The 23,039-nt window shown below is 41.0% G+C and overlaps 4 protein-coding genes across 5 annotated transcripts in view; all 4 read left to right on the forward strand.

Moving 5' to 3' along the window:
* cluap1 (clusterin associated protein 1) overlaps nucleotides 1-4,327 on the forward strand; it is a 5,986-nt gene extending 1,659 nt beyond the window's left edge. Inside the window, exons 3-12 of one of the 2 annotated variants that reach the window (XM_031859548.1) lie at nucleotides 371-455; nucleotides 550-729; nucleotides 1,145-1,240; nucleotides 1,476-1,559; nucleotides 1,647-1,780; nucleotides 2,048-2,189; nucleotides 2,762-2,837; nucleotides 2,927-3,037; nucleotides 3,192-3,241; nucleotides 4,013-4,327. In XM_031859548.1, the coding sequence (XP_031715408.1) occupies nucleotides 371-455; nucleotides 550-729; nucleotides 1,145-1,240; nucleotides 1,476-1,559; nucleotides 1,647-1,780; nucleotides 2,048-2,189; nucleotides 2,762-2,837; nucleotides 2,927-3,037; nucleotides 3,192-3,241; nucleotides 4,013-4,186 (1,132 nt within the window). In that variant the 3' untranslated portion in view covers nucleotides 4,187-4,327. Of the gene's footprint in view, nucleotides 1-370; nucleotides 456-549; nucleotides 730-1,144; nucleotides 1,241-1,475; nucleotides 1,560-1,646; nucleotides 1,781-2,047; nucleotides 2,190-2,761; nucleotides 2,838-2,926; nucleotides 3,038-3,191 lie in introns of both variants that reach the window. The other variant, XM_031859547.1, reaches the window with a different exon arrangement.
* Nucleotides 4,328-5,023: 696 nt separating this feature from the next.
* Nucleotides 5,024-8,319, forward strand: ccdc124 (coiled-coil domain containing 124). Its single transcript, XM_031859698.1, has 6 exons — nucleotides 5,024-5,108; nucleotides 5,652-5,829; nucleotides 6,013-6,211; nucleotides 6,354-6,459; nucleotides 6,607-6,807; nucleotides 7,852-8,319. Exons 2-6 carry the CDS (start codon nucleotides 5,671-5,673, stop codon nucleotides 7,865-7,867), a joined length of 681 nt encoding a protein of 226 aa, XP_031715558.1. The 5' UTR covers nucleotides 5,024-5,108; nucleotides 5,652-5,670; the 3' UTR covers nucleotides 7,868-8,319.
* Nucleotides 8,320-12,401: 4,082 nt separating this feature from the next.
* On the forward strand, nucleotides 12,402-16,432 carry kcnn1b (potassium intermediate/small conductance calcium-activated channel, subfamily N, member 1b). Its single transcript, XM_031859663.1, has 8 exons — nucleotides 12,402-12,476; nucleotides 12,626-12,721; nucleotides 13,198-13,616; nucleotides 14,003-14,144; nucleotides 14,405-14,515; nucleotides 14,785-14,912; nucleotides 15,087-15,156; nucleotides 15,783-16,432. The coding sequence occupies exons 1-8, from the start codon at nucleotides 12,417-12,419 to the stop codon at nucleotides 16,068-16,070; spliced, it is 1,314 nt and encodes a 437-aa protein (XP_031715523.1). The 5' UTR covers nucleotides 12,402-12,416; the 3' UTR covers nucleotides 16,071-16,432.
* A 1,818-nt stretch (nucleotides 16,433-18,250) lies between these two features.
* uhrf1 (ubiquitin-like with PHD and ring finger domains 1) overlaps nucleotides 18,251-23,039 on the forward strand; it is a 10,823-nt gene continuing 6,034 nt past the window's right edge. The window contains 5 exon segments of the mRNA XM_031859814.1: nucleotides 18,251-18,333; nucleotides 18,335-18,397; nucleotides 20,350-20,512; nucleotides 20,730-20,996; nucleotides 22,174-22,325. Of these exon segments, the coding sequence (XP_031715674.1) occupies nucleotides 18,251-18,333; nucleotides 18,335-18,397; nucleotides 20,350-20,512; nucleotides 20,730-20,996; nucleotides 22,174-22,325 (728 nt within the window).

Genomic DNA, 23,039 nt, shown 5'->3' on the forward strand with positions numbered 1-23,039 from the left:
AGTAACCACTTAATCATCTTTAAACTACACACTACTGATCCATCAAGTAACCACTTTGTTTTCCATAATTTTGCACACTATTTTGCATTAATTCAATTCAAAGTTGTACTTTGCAATATGTGGAACTTCCCAAGTCACTTTTTAGTCCAATGTAGTTAAAACATTTTCTAACTCTGAAAACACATCTCTGTATGTCACTTACTTGTACTCCATGTTTTGTGTTCTGCATGCCCACTGTTTGGAACGGATGTCTTGTTTTTAATTAGATCAGCTAAAACTACGTATTGACATCATGTGTGTATGGATACTGTGATACATTTGGCTCTTTATCTTTTTCCCTCTGTCCCTCTCTGTCTCCTTTACATTGTAGATATGAGCCTCAGATGGATATTCCCACTGATGTTGATACAGAGTCAGACAGAATATTCTTCATCAAGGCTGTGGCCCAGTTTATGGTGATGTACTTTCTTGACTTCATACAGACTGCACAGATTACCCTTTGCTCGTTGTTAGTCAGTCTGTCTTAAACGCTGTCTCACTTGGTTTCAGGCAACAAAGGCTCACATCAAGTTGAACACCAAGCGCCTCTACCAGGCTGATGGCTACGCAGTGAAAGAGATGCTGAAGATCACTTCAGTGCTGTACAGCGCTATGAAGACCAAGCAGATGGCGCTGGGAGACAGAACCGAGGAGGACAACAGCAAGTTGAAGTTCGACCTCGGCTCTCGGGTAAGATGCGATATTCACACAATGTTCACATATGTATCTACATATGTGTGTATGTTAGTGTATCCTTAGTCCTTTTTAGTTAAGTCAGTGTATGGAAACTACAACAGAGAAAAGGATATATTGTCTAAATTTAGCAGATGTGAATGTTCCCCGCAATTAGGGTGTTTTTTATTAACTTTTTTATTGCAATACCTGACTTGCACAACATCTAGTTGGTCACTGTAAGTCTGACCCACATGCATGTAGACTCTCCGAATAAAACAGTCAAAATGATATGTTTGACTTAACAACCTCATGCTATTTATATTTCCTTTTTTTCAGCCTTCTATTCCATTTAGAATTTTCTATTATGAAATCCAGAGTGGAAGAGAGAACCTTGTGTCGCTGATTAGCTCTCACTCTCGCTTTACTCTAGATTTCCGATCTCAAAGCAGCTCGGCAGCTGGCATCTGAGGTCACATCTAAAGGAGCATCTCTGTATGATTTACTGGGAAAAGAAGTGGACCTAAGGGTGAGGGAAAACGGATAACAACAGATACACATGCTGGTTTCACTTTACCTTGATCTCGAGTCCTCACAATACATGACAATGTGGCTGTTTCTCTTCATTCATCAAGTAACTTTTGAACCCTAAGCTATTACTCTGTGAGTGCTGATGAGGCTGGTAGCATGATGGGGCTTTGTTTTTTCAGTGAAAGTGATGCAGGTGATGACTCTGCTGTGTTATGTTTTCAATGTTGCCACAGGAAATGAGAACTGCGTCCATCGCCAGACCTCTGGAGATCAATGAGACTGATAAGGCCCTGAGAGCTGCCATCAAGGAGGTTTTGGTATGTATTCATCCTGACAATCCACAAAGTTTTTAACTATGAAAAGGCACTGAATCTGCCGCCATGCCTTTTGTGTTCATTGTCAAGGAAAGTGTGGAGAAGACGAAAGACATGCTGAGCAACGTTGTTTCTGATGAAACCAGTCTGGATGCTAAGATAGAAAAGAAGAAGCAGGAGCAGGAGAGGAATCGGAAGAGGCTCCAGACACTGCAGAGTGTCAGGTCAGTTCACTACCCTGATAGCTAGCAGACATGCTCAATGACGGCAATGATTCCCTGGTGCCTTTGGCAAATTCAAACAAAACATAAGAGTGAATGTGAGCTACTTTCTTTTGTTGTTGAATTATTTGTACTCTTTGCTCGAACGTTTAGCCAGTTTTCTTTCTTCGACTTGCACCAAATCTTTAAATACAACTTTGACTGACAAGTAAATGTGTGCTCATCCCGTAAGGGCTTGTTTTTTGTTGGTCACTGACTTTTTTTTTTTAGGCCGGCCTTCATGGATGAATATGAAAAGATTGAGGAAGATCTGCAGAAGCAATATGAAACCTATGTGGAGAAGTTCAGGAACCTCTGCTTCCTGGAGTCTCAGCTGGATGAATACCATAAAATGGAGCAGGAGAGGTTTGAGGTGTGTGTCTGTCTGCTCTCATATTTTGTACTTGCTTAAACCACAGAGCATAATTGAAAGGAGAGTGACCTCTTGTAAGAGCTATAATAATAATAATAATAATAATAATAATAATAATTCCATGGCCTGTAATGATGAGAGATAAGACAATACTCTTCATAAACATAAATCGGAGGAACTCAGACCCTCAATGGCGTGGATGGAGGAGAATAGAGTCGGCCCTCTTTATGCTGTCTATATGTGGCTCAGGAAGTAGAGCGGGTCGTCCAGTAACCGGCAGTTTGATCCCCGGGCTTCTCCAGTCTGCATGTTGAATTGTCCTTGGGCAAGATACTGAACCCACAATTTCTACCGAAGGCTGTGACATCGGTGTGTGAGTGTATGTGAATGAGCATTCGATTAGATCCTTTGGCACCTTGTATGGCCGCCTCTGCCATCAGTGTACAAATGTGTATGTGAATGGGTGAATGTCGGCATGCAGTGTAAAGAGCTTTGAATGGTCAGAATACTAGAAAAGCACTATATACTGTAAATGCAAGTCCATATAGATTGTGCTGTTCTTTCCACTACAGGAGGCTGAAAACACACTCAGGATGATGCAGGACGTACTGAGGGAGGAGGAGGAGAGGGATCTGACGAGGAGCTCCTGTGAGACAACCAATTACAGACCGTTGAAGCAAAGCAATAGTCACATAATCTCAACCCTTTGTATGATCTCACACACTTGTTTTCTGCAGTGAAAGATGAGGATTCTGACATGGACGTTCCAGAGGACGACGGTTCAGACAGCGACATGGAAGAGTGTCGACCTTCTAAGCCACGGCCCGCACGAAACGGCGTCATGGCAGGTACACGCACAAGGAATAGTCCTTTTTATGATCCCCTATTAGTTGCTTGGAAAAAAAAATGCTAAGACAAAATTTTGGTTTTCAAAATGAAATGCTTTATCTATCAAAACTTATCATCAAACATGATCTGTGTTGCCCCCTTTTTGCACCACAGGAAGAGGAGCTCGATTCATCGGGAACATGCAGGGCGGGGATAGTGATGAGGTTAGTTTTGTCAAAGCAAAATCAATACAATATTCCTTGTTTCACCATCTTAAGTTAAACCTTATGTGGCGAGCATCTTTTTATTTTGAAGATGTTTTTGCTGAGTTTTCTCCCAGTGGCCCTAGATGGCATTCTCTGTGCTGTCTCTCCTTCATTTTTAGCCGACTACCCTGTGCACCACCAGCTCTGATCAATTTCAAATCCCCTTTGGGTTTAAATCTTGTACTCTGTTCCATCTCTTACCTTTTGACTTTCATCCACTTGTATTTTAAAAGCCCTCTTTAGCTGTGTCCAGAAAGTCAGTCCCTCGTGCCAAAAAACAACGGAAAGGAAAGGTTTGTGCAGGACTGGGATCTAGTTCACTCCTTGTTCCTCTGTGTTTCTAAAGGAAAAATCTATTCTCAAATTTTCTATAGTTTTTGAACATAGGTGCAGATGTTTTTAACAGTTGGAATAGATTTTTCCTTTAAATGAGGTCAATTGTTTATCTGGTCTGTGTAGTTATCTAGCTCCAGGTGGACATGTCCCAGTTCAATGATTTTCATCAAATCAGTTCTGGACTGGCCGTGTTCTCATTACAGCCCAAGAGTTGATTCCATGATTAGATCCGTTTTCGTGAGACGGTAGCTGGTTCAATGTTTAGTTAGAATGAGAATGTGTCCATCCCCGTTGTAGTTCCACATTGTGTGTTGAATAATTGTCCAGTAATCAGTGACTGGACTCTGAACACTGAAATAGTTATTATGTGGACCTGCCTGCCTGCTGTTTCAGACTGAAGACAGCGAGATTGATGTGGATGAGGATGATGAGGAAGATGAAGGCGAGGAGGAGGAGAGCAAAGATTTGGAGGATGACAGTCTGGAGGGCCCAGTGTCCAGGGGTGCCCGCCCTTCCAAGGGGGGCATGAGACCAACTTTGCTGGAGGAGAGCGACAATGACTTCTGAGAGAATACAGATGAGCTTCAGCTGTTTCTGTGTACTTCTGAGAGATATGCACTAATTATTATGTTCCATCTTGTCATTTTGCAACATGAAATCAATATAGTTCCTTTTTATATTTGTGTAAAGTGTTTACCATAATAAAATATTTACAATTTAATATCTCTTCTGTGTCCCTTGATTCAAGTATGACAGCAGCATAAAATGTTCTTGTCCTAAGAGTCAATCAGTCAGATACTGAGACTGAGTATTTAAATTGTGTGCAATTTTATAGTTTATAATCCACTCCATTTAAGAAGACAACACTACTTCTAACTCAGTTTTACTTTGACAAGCAGTAAACTATTACTTTTATTCTGTTTCACATCCTGAATATATAGATGGAAATTCCTGACAGAGGAAGAACATCAATCAAAAATGGAAAAAGAATGAAGTGACTTCCTAATTAAGGATAATGAGGATAATAATGCCTTGTTACATTTCCCTAAATTAATATACGTAATTGGATGAAATTCACATTTCTTGACATTTAGATAAAAATGTAACACGTGGCACACTTGTATAGTATTTATCCAAAAGCTAAAGAGGAATTTAAAGGACAGTGTTATAAACTTGAAAGACTTCATCAAGCCCATAGATCTAGCCCTTTTACAGTATCTCCTTATATCATTTGGGACTTTTAGTTGTATTTAAAAAAAAATATTCAACGTGTTGTTTGACGTTTTAGAGAACATTTTCAAACAATTTGTCTTTCTCATTACCAGAAAAAAAGTATATATATATATATATATATTTATTTTTTTACGATATGACAACAATAGGAGACGCTACGTCATCAGAGTGCGCCCTGGTTTCAGAGGCGGCAGATGCCTCTTCGAAATAACAGCCAACAGTCGTCTACTTGCGACCTGTTTATATTCTCATACTGGTATGAAACCGTGTGTATGCTTTGTGTGTTTTGGTCACTATGCTCTCCGCTACATTTTAGTAAAATTGAAATAGGGAATGACCGGTTTTTTGACAAGCAAAGCAGTCTTGTGTATGAGGCTAACATCAGCTAGTTATGGCTAACTAACGTTAGCTAACGTTACACTGTGAAGCAAAACAGTCATCTACCGGTAACAAGAATAATCAGCTAATAACTGGCTTCCGTTTTGTTACTTTATTAACAGGTTAAACCAAAATGATATAGTAAACGTTGGATGAACTGACGTTACCTATTCATCTAACGTTAATTATCCAAAAAGAACTGCTGCACACTACTCATAACATAAATACTGCATGTTGAACCATCACAGTTTCTACAACATGTAGGTGATGAACACTAAAAAGAAAAGTCTTTGACAAAAACAAATCTGTAGGAAAGGGTTTTGAATAATTGTAACGTTAAACTGGCTATATCTGTATTAAAATCAGCCTTGAAGACTATCTTGCTAGACAAACTCCTCATTGGTCTCTTGTCGTCTCTCAGCTGAAGAGGAGCTGTTGGGATGCCAAAGAAGTTCCAGGGCGAGAACTCCAAGGCGGCCACAGCCAAAGCCCGTAAGGCCGAGGTCAAGGCGGTGGCAGACGCCCGCAAGAAGCAACAGGAAGAGGATGCTTTGTGGCAAGAAACCGACAAACTTGTTCTCAAAAAAGGGCAGAGAAAGGTGAGCGCTCTCTTCCGTGTGATGTTCACATTTGGGAAATTTCATACTCGTGCTGCTTTACTTGGGCTTCAAGAATAGTTCAGTGATTGCATGTGTCACAATACATTTAGTGGCCAAACTACTTTGAGACAACGTGTTTTTTACGAAACAAAAGTCTGATGAGACAGCTTTCGGACTTTGCAGGATGACAAGGAGAAGAAGAGGCTCGAGCTTTTGGATAGGAAAAAGGAAAACCAGCGACTTCTGGATGAGGAGAGTTTGAGCATAAAAGGCAGAGCCCTGCGGGAGGCTGGACCTGGAGGAAAAGTGACTCGTGCCCAGATCGAGGAGGTGCTTCAGAACGAACTACAGCAACAGCAGGAGCAGGAGCTCCAGCCAAAAGGTCAATTCTGGGTTTAAGTTGACGACAGAAGTGTGCTTAGAATAAAGACAACACGAGTGGAGATGCAATCCAGCAGCTTTGGCTGTGTTGGGGATCAAATCAGTACATTTTTTTTACCATCAAATACAATTTCTTCCCACAGAAAAGAGCCATCTGGAGATCCCACTGGAAGAGAACGTGAACAAAATTATACTTGAAGAAGGAGCCGTGGAAGCCAGAACAATAGAAGATGCCATCTCTGTGCTCAGGTACCACTTGTACTGTGTGTGTGACATCCTGTTGTCCTTGTGATTTGTCTGATGCTGATTTGAATTAAGTTTATTTAGGCCTATAAAACAACAATGATGCCTTGTGAATGTTAAGCCATCATTCCGCCCTCTCTTCCCGTCCTCCAGCGCGGGGCCTGAGGACGTGGACCACCACCCGGAGCGGAGGATGAAAGCAGCATTTGCTGCCTTTGAGGAGGCTAACATGCCTCGCCTAAAACAGGAGAACCCTAACATGAGGCTGTCGCAGCTGAAGCAACAGTTGAAGAAGGAGTGGATGAAGTCGCCAGAGAACCCCCTGAACCAACGCTTTTCCACCTACAACTTAAAGTGAATGCACTCTTTACCCCCCCCGATAACTCAATTTGAAAACTGTCTGCCTATGAACATAGGAGACATTGAAAAAATCGAATAATTTAATTTAAAAGTGGGTGTTGCTATTGAGAATTTTACCCGTTACCTCCGAAGCCAGACGACTCAGCTTTGTTGTTCCATTCACTAGAAAGGAGAAGCTCCTTTTCCCCTATCAAGGTCATAATAACATCATTATTTGAAGCACTTCTGGGGAGGTGGGAAGTCGGATGTTTTGAGAGAAACTTATTAAAGTTCACCACTCGATCATCACCATCTCTTGTTGCTTTCTATTCACAAATCAAGTCACACACTGAAATCACCGCCGCTGCTGTGAGATGGAGTTACATGATTCAGACTTCACTATTCATTCATGAAGATAGTTGTCATTTTGTGTCCGGGGTAAACAATGCTCACCAGCAAACATCACAGCTGCCTTTAAAATAGCGGTGGTTGCAAATCACTCGTTTTCTTTCCTCTTTTTATTACTTTGAGAAGTTACTAACCAGTTTCTTCAAGTGAGTTGTTTGTTTAATTAGCAAAATAGTTTGCATTGAACACCAAAGCCACTGGATTAAGACTCAAAATGCTGACGCACAAGTATTTCAAGTACGAATGGTCCATTGGCTATGAAGCCTTGTGAACGTCTGACGAGATAGTCTGCAGATGCCTCCTGTCCAGTATCTTTGGGCGTCATCCTCTGAAATATGTGCTCGGATCAGAATTGTTCATGTAGGTTCTAGTAAAATCCAAATGTGACACTTCATTCGGTGCTTCAAGTGAGAGGCCTGGTATATATACTCACTTCATTGCCTTTTAACTCAGCTGCAGAGAGAGAGAGAGAGAGAGAACTAATTCAGCCATGTTTAAAGGTCCACATATGCTCTATGATATTTTATTACAACAGAAAATAATTAGCATAAAGCCAAATGTGTCTCTGTAAGGTGAACAAAATGATAAAAACTAACCATCTCTAGATCCTAAACTGTAGCTGCGATTGTCCTCCCTTATCTTCTTTAGCAGATCCGTTGGCCTTTAGCCAGCAGTGACTTCAAGGTCCTCTGATCCTATCGTTGTAAATGGAAGGTGACCTCTGAAAAACGAGGACTCGGGTTGTGATCCAAACACTCGGAGCTGCATTGGTGCTGTGTTTAAAGTGTGGGCTCGTGCTTCAGTGTGCATGACTACAACAAACCTGTTTTCGACACTGCAACAGACCTGCCACGTGTGGAGTCGATCGGATGAGCGGTTGTCCAGAAACTCGAAGGACAGACGTGCACACAGACGGAGGCTCCTTCAATTCTGGTCCATTCCATTAAAACAAACATTTTAAATCCAGTTCATTCAAACAACAAAATGAATATATTACTTGTATTGAATAAATTGAATAAATTACTTGTTTTTTCGCATCCCTATCATTTGCAATTAATGTAGGATTTTGTTTTAGACCCGGCCATGTGTCATACCATAGTTATCGCTATTGAATTGCTTTTGCATTCAGTTATGTGGCCAGCAATGGTGTCCAGTGCTGCCGTTTGTCACAAAGGTTTTCTCCAGCACAGCAACATTCACGTACTGAACTGCTGAGGCAGCAAGCTTTAGGCTTTGTAGGTTTGTCCCGATGCCAGATTGAAAGACAGAAAACAAGAACAAAAACTGAGCTTTAGCTGTCTTAAATGCAAGCATAGAGGAAAAACAAGAAACTATTTAAAGTATCTGCAGTGTTATTTTGGAGTTGGGGGTTACCCAAACCATGATGCTCTTCAACAGGCCTGAACATTAAAGGGAAATGTATACAATTGTTGGGCTACATCTGAAGAGACTTTGCACTTGGCTTGATTAATTCAGAACCCGATTTTTTTAGAAAGGCCACGTTTGTCCAGCCAGGCTGTTGTGGCGGAGGAGATAAGAGCCTCTGCCAAGGCCTTTGAACCACAGAGCTTCAATGACATGTTCAACTGACCTTTCATTTTCCTTTTTGCATTGAAAGCGCCCAGTTCCTTTTCTTTCCCCTAGCAACCAATCAGTCCACTCCCAATTTATAGGGATTTCTTTGAGCTTGTGCGTGTGATGTTCCGCCTTAACGCTGGTCTGATGTTACAGGTTTTTTTTGTTTTTCTGCATCCTAACCGGTCGCTGCACCCTCACACTCCCTGACCATTTGCATTACAGCCCTTTACCAGGCCAGCTGCTGCTTCCCTTTTCTTTCTTCATGTTGAATTCTAATGATTACTTTCAAAGGAAAGCCGTCTCCAAAGCTCCTTGATCAAGTGTGTGTACTGGGAGGAGGCAAGCCGCTGTCCAGCACCCACTCAGGCTTCTCTTCTTCTCAACACTTCTGTTCTGCAAGTGGGACCGTTTGCTATTAGTAACCTGCTTTTTCAAGTTTGGAGAAACATAATTTGTGGAAGAACAAGGTAAGGATCATCAGTACTCGTCGGGCTTTGTACTTATACGCTATTTTTGTTTGTTATTGGGAAAATGATGAAAATTGAGATTTAAATTGCAGTTCTAGAGTTAAAGTGAAGAATAGGACCACCATTTAGAATAATCATATTGCACTCTGATGATGCTTTAATTGTAAAGCACGTTAAGATGAACAATTAGTTTTCATGCTCTTATCGTTCAGTATTTGCATCTACTCTCATTTCCTCAAGTTTATTTAAGAGTGAACACAGTTTTTATTTGCAGAATAACAATTTACGCATCTTTTTGGGCTGCGCTTTAGGAGTTAAACATCGTATGTATCATGTTGTGTCAGTCGTTCTGTGCATTGCATCAGGACGACATCTGTTATGAAAAAAGGATAAATTACCACTTTTCAGTGGTTCAAAAAAAGATAACAGGTCTTAGTTTCTGAGCCTTTTTCCCTGTTAAATTAATGAAATAAATGAATGAAATAAATAAATAGAACACAAAATTACATTAACTTCTTAAACCTTTATAGAGAGCAATTTAAGACTCATGAACAATAACTCTAAATTATGAATTTCTTTCCTCCAAAATAGTTCATTGATTTTTGAAACTGGTGAGTGATAATTCTTTGAGATTTCCATGTCGAGCAGGCTAAGTGGGGGTCACATCTGCTTTTGTCAGAATGCTTCACATTCATAACCAGCTGTACACACAATCTCAGATTAAGCAAATCATTGCTTTTACAACGATGATGATTTTGCTTTGAGTCAATACTCCCAACACAGGAGTGTGTGTGTTGTTAGTCAAACGACAGACTGTTATATTCACAGTTTAGGGACTAAGATCTTACAATACATTTTTTAAAACACCATTATTGAGGCGTAAGACAAAAAAAAAAGACAATGCTATAATTAGAATACTTTATTTCTGAAGCAAAATAACACTTCTTTCTATGTATTTTCTGTTGCCTGTGAAAACAACATCTTTAAAGGGCCTCAGAATTTAAGATGTTTCTATACTGCTTATTCCAGGATACTTCTGCAGCCCAGGCTTTATACCTTATGCTCATTTATGGGCGATGTTTGTAGCAAAAAAATGAGAAGGAAAAACATGAATTGTTGGATACTGTGTGCACATCATTCAACCGTAACATCCTGCATTCAAATGTATTTGAGGACTTTTGTTGCATGTCATCTTCATCTTTCTCATCTCTGTGAAAAAATGATTTGAGTGTGATCTCATTTCAGCTCTGCGGTGATGCCATGAGGTTGATTCTGGTTAAACCCACCAACGCAACGCGACGTCTTGACTCAACAGGTGAAGTCTTCCGTGATGGGGACCATGAGCATTGTACTGCAGGAGGTCCATCACCTCCGACAAAAACTCCTGAGGGGATGCGGGATCGATTCTTGGGTACCTCTGTGGAAGCATCTTCTTCCCCCCAGGAAACAAGTCTGTGCTGTGTTTCATCCTCACCCCACGAAAGATCTAATGGAATCAGCCCACCAAGAAGTTCAGTCCAGACTTCGCCAATGAAAACCAGAAACCTAACCTTGTCACAGCTGAGTGATCAGGACTGGCTGCTGCTTTGTGGCCAGGTTAGCAGTGTAGGAGATGATTCTCCGTCAGCGGAGAAAACCGGCTCCAGTGTGGGACATCCAAACCACAATGACAGGTGTGGTTGTTCCTGTCCTGAGGCACACCAACATCCAGAGGCTTCTAGTTTTCATCCTCAGTCAAAACAGGGCGCCGTCCAACAAGACTGTCTCTCCATAGTTTCAAACAAGAGAAGCCTTTCATCTCCACCGCACACCCAGCCTTTTCCCCAAACCACCCAAGCTTTGTCCACTTGCCAGGTTTTACCACAGCAAACAAACCAAAGGGATCTTTTGAAACCAGCAACGAACCATCCACAGGATAATTTCATGCTCCAATGCAGTGACCGAGAAGGTCAAAAGGAGCTATTGCAGCAACAGCCCTGCAATCATTTTAAACTTCATGACAGCAGCCAAGCAACTTTATTCAACATTCCTCTGAACTCCATTGAGTGTGTTGAGACGAATCAGAAGCTATACCAACACCCTCAGCCTGCCGTCACTGCAGACTTCAACTGGAGAGAGCTTTTTGGCAAAGAACCACTGTTAGTTCAGCAATGTCAAAAACAAGACTCTCATTGCTCGATGAGCGGTGATCAGACCTGCAAGTCTTCTGGAGATCCCTCCATCGTCCTCAAGTGTCGACATCTTCCTTGCAACCCTTTAACCAGCACTACGCGGGTACAGAGGTCCTCTACTCCAGCCAGTAACAAAAGTGTCCAGTCCTTCTCTACCAGCCAGTATAGCTCCCTTGAGAACCAGGATTTAGTGGCAAAGAGAGATAGACAGCGACAAAGTCAGGTACATGAATTTTCTTTAAATGCTGTTGCTTTCTGAGGGAGGGCATTTCCCCCCAAAATGTATTAAATCTTATGGAAATGTTTTTGTCAAATGGCAGCATTGTAACTGAATTACCTTTTTTTTAATTTTTTTTATCTTATAACATGTCTTGAATGACATCTTAGCAGTCTGTTAAGGGACAAGACAACAAAAGACAGTACAGTAAAGGAGAGAGTTATTGCAGTGCTGCAAGTTTCAAACAAGATTTTCTACCAAAATCTGAATTTAATTTCGGCAAGTCCAGTTCATGATTGTAAAGGTAAAATATATTTTCTTATTTTTGCAGTCCTGTGACTTTCAGCATATGGTATTTTGTCTGATTAATTACATTTCCTGTGCTGATTGTCTTGCTTTCTTTTGCAGAGAAACTCTCAGCACCTCAGTGGATCAAGACTCTCCCTCCCTAAACACACTCCTCCGCCTTCCTCCACCTTAGCTGGTGATATAGTCAACGGGGACGCAGTGCGACCGCTAAGCAGCCATGTTAATTTAAGATCCGGTCTTGCAGATCTCCAGTCAGGTCAACAGCCTCTTCCGATTCTTCACAGTGCCATCCTAGAGGACGCCTTCTCCAAAGTCATCAGAGAAGATTCCATTAAGGCCAACAGTGAGAACCTGACCAGAGAGGAAGGCAGCGTACCACAGAAGAAGACCAAGGACATTAGCTACCGGCTGGGTCAGAGAAAAGCTCTCTTTGGGAAGCGCAAACAGCTGAGTGACTACGCCTTGGTCTGTGGGATGTTTGGCATTATCGTTATGGTGATCGAGACTGAGCTGTCGAGGGGATTTTACAGCAAGGTACTGTAGTCCTCTTCAGAATCACTGTATTCATGAAGTATAACAGGTTTACAAAAAAGTTCACCTAACAGGAAAAAAAAGTCACGTCTGGGTGTCATCAAAACTGGCTAAACTCATTATGTTCATGTTTTTGTCTCCATTATTTACAGGAATCCATGTGTTCATATGTACTGAAAAGCCTGATCAGCCTCTCCACGGCTATTCTGCTTGGACTCATTGTGATGTACCATGCAAGGGAAATCCAGGTATTTGGACTTCATGCATACATGGTCCTAGGTTCCCTTGGTTAACCTTATTTTTATCCAGGAGAACCTAATACCGGGGTGTTCTTAGTACTCTGACTGGGAAAACTTGCCAAGTTAACCATGTGTTTCATCTGATTTGTATGACATCCTGGGGCACAAACGTCACCAGAAAATAGTTTTTAAAATATATTATTTCACAGTATGCAGTGGAAGATCTATTACCTCCGTTGGATGAAATGCCAAACCTGCCATCAAATGTTTTAAATAGAACAACACTTAAATAGTCATTTCACTACTTCATGCTGAGTTTTCGAAACATTTTACTGTGAACAAGAAACATCTCAATTGCATCAATGAAAAGTTCAATTCAAAATCTACAGTCCAAACAAATACATTTAGCATTAATATTCCTCTGCTTTTGAGGTCAGTTAGGTCCTTTACTACGCAGAATTCATCACCCTGAAGTCTCTCTACAGCTCTTCATGGTGGACAACGGAGCAGACGATTGGAGGATAGCGATGACCTTTGAGCGGATTCTCTTTGTTACGTTCGAGCTCCTTATCTGTGCCATCCATCCAATCCCGGGCCAGTATGTGTTCACCTGGACTGCTCGACTGGCCTTCAGCTACACAGCATCAGTGGCGGACGCTGACATCGACATCATCCTCTCTGTGCCGATGTTCCTGCGCCTCTACCTCATTGGCCGGGTCATGCTGCTCCACAGCAAACTGTTCACAGACGCTTCCTCCCGCAGCATCGGGGCGCTCAACAAGATCAGCTTTGACACTCGTTTTGTCATGAAGACGCTGATGACCATCTGCCCTGGCACAGTCCTGCTGGTCTTCAGTGTGTCCTGTTGGATCATCGCAGCATGGACCGTGCGTGTATGTGAGAGGTATCAGCTTCAGACTTCCGATCTTCTCACTCTTTCTTTTTTTCCCTGAGTACCCAGCAGTGGTGGAAAGTACATACATTTACTCAAGTATTGTACTTTAATTGAGTATTTCCATTTTTTCTGCTGCTTTATACTTCTACCCTACTACATCTCAGGGGCAAATATTGTACCCCTTACCCCAATGCGTTTAAGCAAAAGATTTAAGCACTAATTCCACCATTGGTAACCAATTGCATTGCTTCAATATCATAAGTTTGAACATTTTCAATGATATTCAAAAGGTGGATAACTAAAATCTGTGATAGTCTACTTGTAAAACATCTTGCTTGGTGTAACTGAGCAGAGACAGCCTTCAAGGTTTACGTCCAGGTGTCATGTGTCCATAGGTATCACGATGCACAGGAGGTGACCAGTACCTTCCTCGGAGCAATGTGGCTAATCTCCATCACCTTCCTATCCATCGGCTACGGCGACATGGTCCCTCACACCTACTGCGGGAAGGGGGTTTGCCTGCTGACAGGAATCATGGTGAGATTTGTACAGATACAGTAAAACCAGGCGTGTGGTGGAGGGTCATCCAAACATTCTTTGGCCTTACATTTTATAGTAAATCTCATCATTTGTAAATATATTTGTAAACCAATGCAAATTATATGAGGCAAAAATCAAAGGAAAAATAATATAAACATAACAAAGTTTTCTTATTTTTAACTGTTTACATAGCACTTGTCTGTTATACATGATTATTGTAGTGCCAAGGTTATGAGTTTCATCATCGTTTCTCTTAGGGAGCAGGCTGTACAGCATTAGTGGTCGCCGTTGTTGCAAGGAAGTCAGAACTCACCAGAGCCGAAAAGCACGTCCATAACTTCATGATGGACACTCAACTCTACAAAAAGGTCAAATTTATTGTACAATGTTGTTGTTATATTCACGGTTAATTTCAGTCTTTTTCTTTTTTGACCAAATTGTGTCAGTTTATGTTTTGTCTGATTTATATCTCAAAGAGCTTCACAGAAGAACCGAATCAACAAAATGATGTGATTCAGTAGACCAAAACAAAACAAAGCACATGATACAAACAGTACTAACTGTAACTGCTACTGGAAACAATTCAATAAATCCCTCTTTTGCACTTTTCTCCGTATGAAATTTGAATCCTCTTCAGGTAAAAAACACTGCAGCCAATGTGTTAAGGGAGACGTGGCTCATCTACAAAAACACCAAGCTGGTCAAGAACATTGACCGTGCCAGAGTACGCCACCATCAGCGGAAATTTCTGCAAGCCATCCACCAGTAGGTATATAATGTCATCCCCTGGGAGTGCAGAGTTAAAACAACAATAAACGTCATGTAGATGGGTAGTTACAGTTTGCTGGCATGTCTATTATTATATTTATTAAGGCCATGATTTCAGTTGTTTGTTTTATTTGGCACATATGTGACTTTGGTTATTATTCTCAATTTCAGACTGCGAAGAGTCAAAATGGAGCAAAGGAAACTAGCTGATCAGGCCAATACAGTTGCTGACCTTGCCAAGGTTTGTATATGCAGCACACTGCACATACATACTCGTATGTATGTGCAGTGAGTTAGACACTACAGAAGGCTGGTTTCATATTCATCATCTGAAGGGGGAAAGTGTCTCTGTGCTTCCCTTAAATATGTGTGCGTAAGAGCAGGATTTTGTTACATCTCAACTGGTTTGTAAGTCAATCGTGGGCCAATAGGAAACTTGCACAAGTGTGATATGGAAACGTGAAACCTCCAGTCCACATACACTAAGAGTGGACTTTTCAGTGAAGTAGGAATGGAAACATATTGGCAGATTCATAGATTCTGGATGTTTCAATGAGAGAGAATGTTTTTTTTACTTTTCTTGTCAAAAATAAACCCATTAGACAGATAATTAATGTTCAACATGCCTGTAGGAGATGTTTAAGTTTAATGGGATTGAAAATAGATCATATTGTTATAATCAAATACACAACCATAAAACATAACATGTTTTTGGTGAAGTTAAATCTTGAAACTTTCATAATCTGTTTGTAAAAAATATGGAGAGAGAGGTTCCCTGCTACACTTAACCCAATGTCTCTTAAAATGGACCACAACATCCTGTAAGGTCAGGCGTACACATTTACTCTCCTCCCTGTTGCTTCCCAGACTCAGAACATGATGTATGATCTGGTGTTGGAGCTTCAACATCGAAGTGAGGAGCTGGACAGGAGGATCGTAGCTCTGGAAGAGAAACTGGACTCCATCCTTCTCAGCGTGCAGTCGCTGCCCGTTGTGCTTTCTCAAGCAATAACAAAGCTACAGAAGGATTTCCTGGACGACTTGGCCTGTCGTGTCCACTTCCTGTCATCCTCCCTGAGCTCTGAGTGCTGTTCAGTCCCTGTCAGGCCGCTCTGTCAAGGACCCACCACACCAGAGACACCCTACAGCTCATAGCCCTTACACAATGGTTTTCTCTTTAGTCTGCAACTTTATTTCATGCTGAGAAGGATTTTCTCAACATGCACACTCTTTTTTTTTTTTTTTTAAAGTAGCACTCTGCTACACATTCATTCGGTTACACACATTCACCCCTGGGAGTTACAGCTACCGTCTCATACTGAGCAGCTCCAATGAAAAGGGAAGTGCCTCAGTCAGGGGATTCTAGAGGAAGGGAAGAGCATTATTCCTTTATTTCCTCTATTCAAAATTTCACTGTTAGACTGGGTTCTCACCTACACATGAGTCCATAGAGCCCGCTTTTTTCTCACTTCATTGGATCCATTGGAAGTTGATTTGTAAGCTATGGCTACATGGAGAATTACAATGTCATTGTCAATACAATATATGATTAAAATAGCTTGTCTTATACAGTCTCATTGAGTAATTCCTAAGCAGTACATGAGTAAATAATTTCCCCCCAATTGTTTGTTTGAGGACACAAATGAGCTCACAGACGCCATCAAGATAAGCTCTTCTTGTTTTCACTCTGTCTTGCCATATTCATTTCTGAAATGATACTCATCATTCATCATGACATCGTGGACCTGGAAAAGGTTTTTGACTGGTTCCTCTAATGAACTGGTTCTGAAAGAGATGAGAAAGGCTTCCCATTCATCTAAGAGTTGTTGTTTTTCCTGTTCCAGTACAACAATGTTTTCAGTTGCAGTTTACAGTAAATGAGGTTCTCAATTAGAGAAAAGTGACTTGTCATAGAGAAGATATTTTCTAATGTTTATGATTACTCTCAAAGCAATAATGGTCTGGAACCGGCTAAGATTTCATTCAAGTGTAGTCCCAGATGTTTAGACAAAACTGTAAGTGCCAAATCAACCTACACTAAGAACATTTTGCCTGAAGGTATAACATCCATTTAACACTGCAACTTGTTCATTTTAATACTCGTGTTCTTTACTCACATCCTTGTATTTTAGTTGTGCTCATTTAAGACTTAATTTCTGTCTGGTGATTGGCTGCTTCTTGTAACATTTCCCTGTTTAGGCCGAGTTAAGTATCTATTAAAGTTGTAAACTTGAAAAACATGCAATAGAAATTAAGTTAATTCATATTCAATAAATTATAAACATTATTTAAAGCTCTGAAATCTTGCTTTGTGTTTCACTAGCCGTAGCCTACACACCTTTAATACAGCATACTTTCAATATTTAAGAACTTGTAATTAATGTAGCAGCCACACAGTATTTTATTTCAGACTTATATTAATATTACAAAAAATAAAGATTTGTTTCCCAGAACTCTGTCATAGGTTTCTTTATGTTTCCCTTAGCAGGACTCTTCTCCTGGGGAATGTCATCGCACAAAATGTTTCTGTGTCTCAGGAAATCAGTATGGCAACCCTGCACCAACAGAAGAAATTGACATTACTATTGTTGTTGCTTAAAGTTGATAGTTGACACTAGAATGCCAGATAGGACTCGGACTAACATTGAAAGACCAGACTTGACCTGGGGATGATGTGGTCACATGGATCAGCACAAGGAGACCCCTACCACACGCACATTATATAACATTAGCCACTAAACAAATAGGAGTACAGATTTAGCAAAAGCAGGTGATGGAAGCAGTGTATTGCACTGTGTAGGTTATGTTGCAATTTTGCAAGGAAACACACACACACACACACATATATATACCCAAATACAGATCCTCCTCTTAGACTTACACCTGTTTATTTCCAATGCCCCAGTTTGAACTAAGTTGACCTCATTCACTTTCAGCTCCCGTCACACTGAAGGGGAGGACATTTTACACCATTACGCCAATCAAGGGGACTCCACATACACGTTTAAAATACGTTGACGATTCGTATGAAGAAGTAAACTCATTGTGTAACCAAATACCAAAGCAGTCACACACGAGACATGGTAAACAGCTCTATCAACGAGGTTGTTTACAAGAACTACCATCTGTCTCTCCGGGTTACTGGTTTCTAGGAGTCTTTCATAATCTCGCGATAAGTGTCCCGGAGGCGAGCTGCACCCACGAGAATGTCGTTTCGCGCGCTGAGGCTAAGCTCCAGTCATATTTCAAACTGACAGCTCTATTACCCAATGAACTCGATTTGCCAAGAGGCATTCGTCCAATGGCGAAGCTGTGTCTTTAGAGCAGGCGGGGTTATGAAAGTCTTGAAGAATAACTCATTGATCAATCTCCAACAAGCCATAGAGTTGCTCGTGCAAACCTCACTAAGAAGTTATTTGCGGAAAACCTGCGTGGTACTCCGTAAACGTCAATTTCGTGGTTTCACTTGGACGAACGAACAGGTACAGCAGCTTTTCTCTCATGTTTTAATAACTTTAAAAGTGTTGCTCATTGATATTTTTTTTATCAGTTGCTAGCTCACTATGGTTAGCTAACTTGACAAAGTCCTGCCTCGTTTCTGTTTTGGGTTCACGTTACTGCACCAAGTTTCCCAGCCAGCCAAATGTAGAACTCTGACTTAATCATACTATTTAGTCACGGGGACAGTATTCGTGATGTTGAATGTAGTGATTTCGTATCGCTAACGTAACGTTACCAGAACGCTCTGTAACAATAAGTTGTAACGTGGTTTGCTGTAACGTCAAGCATTGATGGGGGCTGATGAACTTGACGAGCTGTTATCTTATGTTGTTGATCTGTAGTCTAGCCACATATTGTGTAACACATGGTGGAATTAACATTAGCTTTGCCACCTCACCGCGACACACGAAACACAACAAACACGCTAACCTCAAATACTTCGCTTTATTCTCTTTTTTTTTTTTTTTTGTATTTTCCGCCTCGTGTTTTTTTTAACTGAATGCTGTCGGTGAAATAAAACTTCTTGGTTGGGAGGAAGTAGTTTGTTTTCGGTGTTATTACTCGTGCTCATTGGTGTTTTGGGTTTATTTGGGGCAAGCGGAGCGAACAACACCTCAGCTGAGAGCGCAGAAGTGAAAGACGAGCAGCCATCGAGCTCGCAGCGTCACTCCTCGCGAACAACAAAGCACGGTCTCTGTGGGCAAAGGAGGGTTTCAGCGTTACAATAATCGATTTCAAAGTGCGTACAATGTAATGTTTCGGTGTGTTTTATTGTCAGAGAGCGAGGGCACATTGTTTGCTAGCGCTCCCTCCCCTCCGGATGTGCTTGGTTTTAAAAGAACTGGGAGTGGCCTGCAGCTTCGTTTCCCGCACTGTATTTAAATCAGCTTGTTCCCTCCCTTTCTGATCCTCCGTTGAAGTGACAGCCTAGTACAACACTTCCACAATACACGGATCAAGGACGCGACATATTCATATTTAGTTAATTCTTTGACTAAAATTAGATTTAGACCATTAAAAGTAACCCACCTAATCTTTTTGATGAAGTAATTATCTGGAACCTCCGGTTTTGACAGTGTCTACAAAATGCTTTCAAAAATACTTAATCTAGGGTGTAAAAATGCCTTTGTGTGGATTGTAAGGTGAAAAAGTGGAAAATATTAATTTATAAATTTGGCCAGCTTAGTGTGAGGCTTGGCAGTCATAGTTGCAGGCTCACGATCGGTGAATCTGTATCGTCCATTACAAGGAAATAAAGAAATGTGTCTTTGACATGGTTCACGAGAAAACAATGGACACAGCAAAGTGAGTAAATGCAACAGAACATAAGCATTAAGAACCGGTTGAATTTACATGGGAATCCCAAAACTTCATAATTTTAAAACATCAAAATGATGATTGGCTACCCAGCAAGTCACACGTAGTGTTGTCTGATCAGCCTCAGATAATATCTGTATACAGTTATTGCATGCAAATAATCATGAATCTTTGCTAAATCCTTCTTAAGGCAAACAATAATAATTTTGGGTATTAATAATCCTGTTAAAATTCGCAATTGGCAGGCCAAATCTACGCTTTATTCTATTGCGGAATTGTTTTAAAATTGAAAACAAACTAAACTTCTGTGTTTCCTGCAGAAAATGTCAAAATCAAAACAAATTTGGATCGATGACAGACCAACCCATATGTTATCAGACATGGCCATAGTTATTTATCAAGCTTGATCAATGCTTTTTAATGCATGTTTTACTATTGTTTTGAAATATTTTTACAGTGGATGCAATGACACAAACGAATAGCCGACGAATCTTGTTGCTGTTGACGGAGTTAAACAATACTGGCTAGCTTACGTATGGTACCTGCTGGAGGTGACCAAATGATCCATTACACTAGAGTGATTGCTTAATGGGTCGTGCTTTGGCTGTTGACACAGGGCAGCTGCAATGTGGATTCAGGTGCGCACGATGGATGGGAAGGAAACCCACCAGGTGGATTCCCTGTCGAAACTCACCAAGGTGGACGACCTGCGTCTCAAAATCGCAGAGCTCTTCAAGGTGGAGCCTGAGAGACAGAGGCTGTTCTACCGTGGCAAGCAGGTGAGGAAGCATGGTTAAAAACTAGTTCAGAGATGTGTCCTTGATGCTGCTCGTGGTATTTGTGTCCCAGTTCTCCAATATATGAGCATTTTAGGAATGTAACCGTATAGGAGGGATATCGGTGATGGTCGTAGCTCATTCATGATATCTACTTTAACATTTACCTGTGTGCTGCCTTTCTCCTCTTTAACCACGTCTTACTTTTGTTTTGGTTCAGATGGAGGATGGCCATACCTTATTCGACTACAACGTGGGTCTAAACGACATAGTGCAGCTGCTTGTTAGGCAGAAAATGTCTGCTGTGGATGTCGTCAAAAGCAAAGACAAAGAAGCCGAGCTTTCCGACTCTGATTCTGGCTGTGGCTCAGCCCAGAGCGAGTCTGACAAGAGCTCAACTCACGGTGAGGTCGAAGGTCAGACCGCCGGCACCTCTGCCCAGACGAACACCACAGAGCTCGTCGATCCGGGGTTCGGATTTTACAAGGTTTGTTTTAAGGCTGGAAGTTGGGATTAAATTGGGTGTTTTTATATTTTGTGTTTGCAGGTTACTTTTGCTTTGTGGGGAGGGGAGAATCAAATACTTCTATGCGTCGCATGCTACAACAGGGTTGGAAATAAGCATCAACATCATCAAAATACAAACAATATTTTCATTGGGTCTGTAAAAATTGTTGCGTCTGATGGAATAATGTTGTTACCTAGTAGCCTATGCGGCTAGTCTATTGTCTAAGAGTGTGTGTGAGTTACTTCTAGTAGTGCAAGACAAAAAGTTCAACAGAAGTTTGTCACACACAAGAACAATTACAAAAAGAAGAAAAAATAACCTTTTTAGAATCCACCAGCCACTTTTACTGGAAGGAAAAAGCTCATTTTCTAAACTGCAACAATATGAACTGTTACACCGCTGAACGGCATGCTGGGTACAGCTCGTGCTCTGTCGATGTTATTGTGAGCTTTTGCACCCAAATGTTGGAAAGACTCTAGCGTGTGTATCTCTTTAAGAACAGCTATGAACACTTTTGATTTCCGAGGTTGTCGGAGAACACGTTGTGCAAACTACTGCTTTTTTCTAGTATAACCGAACCGTGAGCTGCATCACTGACCCATCTGTATGACACCATGTGACGCTGCTGAATTCTTCGTTAAACTATACATGCAAGTTATTTTACAGTACGAGCTGTTTTTGTTTGTTTAACTTGGCTTTACCATGATAGTGCAGGGTAATGAGTTTGTGTGCATGACCACAATAATAACTGAAGTATAAAAACACAACTCTGTAGTTTGGCACGTCTGTAAACGTGCTGTTGGTTAGTTTCGTTGGGCATTCAAACCGAACTGAGATGGCTGTTCATTCAGTGAACACTTCGCATGAATATACAAATGTGGGTGATTTGCATGAAGTGGGGTTGTAGTTGCTGGAATGTGTTAGAGCCTCCTTTTCTTCCCCCAAAGTCTTATAGACGTAAAAAATGTGTAATTTTCCATTCTGTAGTGTATGTTAGGATAACGGCGTGACGAGATGTGAGAACTTCAGGCGAGCCATTTTGCAATAACAAACATTCATAGAACCCTTAATGAGATTTTTTTTGGGTTGTTACTAAATACGGTGAAAGCAATTAGTACAATGTCTCTGAAGATCTTTCTTTTCTTTGTCTTTTAAGATCAATGAGCTGGTGGATGCAAAGGACTTGAACATGGGTGCTTGGTTTGAGGCCCAGATCGTGAATGTTACGAAGACAACAAAGACTCCCAAAGAGGAGGCCGCTGAGGCGCAGTCAGCAGAAGAGATCCTGTACCATGTTAAATATGAAGAGTAAGAATCCTTTTTTCTGTTGCTCATGTGTTAGGGATGTCATGATTTTATTGATACAATCTTTTTGGCATTAATAGTTTTAATTGTGTATTAGAGGGCCGTAATTCCCTCTCTTGTATCAGACGGGACACTTCACAGTGTAACTGTATTCTCTCCGCTCTAATAATGTGTAAATATTAGAGGAATTGTAGATGAGAAGGCACTGTACTAATTTAAAACAACAAACACCATTTAGGCAGCATGAGTTGTGCACTTTCATTGGAGTTGAAATAAGATTCTGTTTTTCTACTACTTCTGTAAAACGACCACTTCCTGCTGGAGCTTCACATAAAAGGCTGCACGACGGATCCTTATAGAATGACACAATTTATGGTTCAAAGACTTGAAAACTTACTAAGGAAGGCAGTAGCATTGCCTTTTGAAATCTTAATTGTGGGACTAAAATTGACTTGAAATTAAACTATCATTCAAGAGGTGTTTTTTTTTTTTTTTTTTTTTTTTTTTTTTTTTTTTTTGGGCATCTATGGCCTTTCCCCTGCCTGAAAGGTGCTTGTGTGAGTATGTTTGAGGAACGTTCCTCTGAGTGCACCGGCAGTTGATCCTCACCATTCAAAACATATTTGTGTTCATTGGGTTGCACTCCCATGCAGCACTGTGTAGGAAGCACCTGTGATGGTGTGTGTGTGTGTGTGTGTGTGTGTGTGTGTGTGTGTG

The sequence above is a fragment of the Anarrhichthys ocellatus genome, unplaced genomic scaffold (genome assembly GCF_004355925.1).
Source record: "Anarrhichthys ocellatus isolate YVR2014 unplaced genomic scaffold, GSC_Weel_1.0 scaffold22, whole genome shotgun sequence".
In the NCBI taxonomy this organism is placed as follows: Eukaryota; Metazoa; Chordata; class Actinopteri; order Perciformes; family Anarhichadidae; genus Anarrhichthys; species Anarrhichthys ocellatus.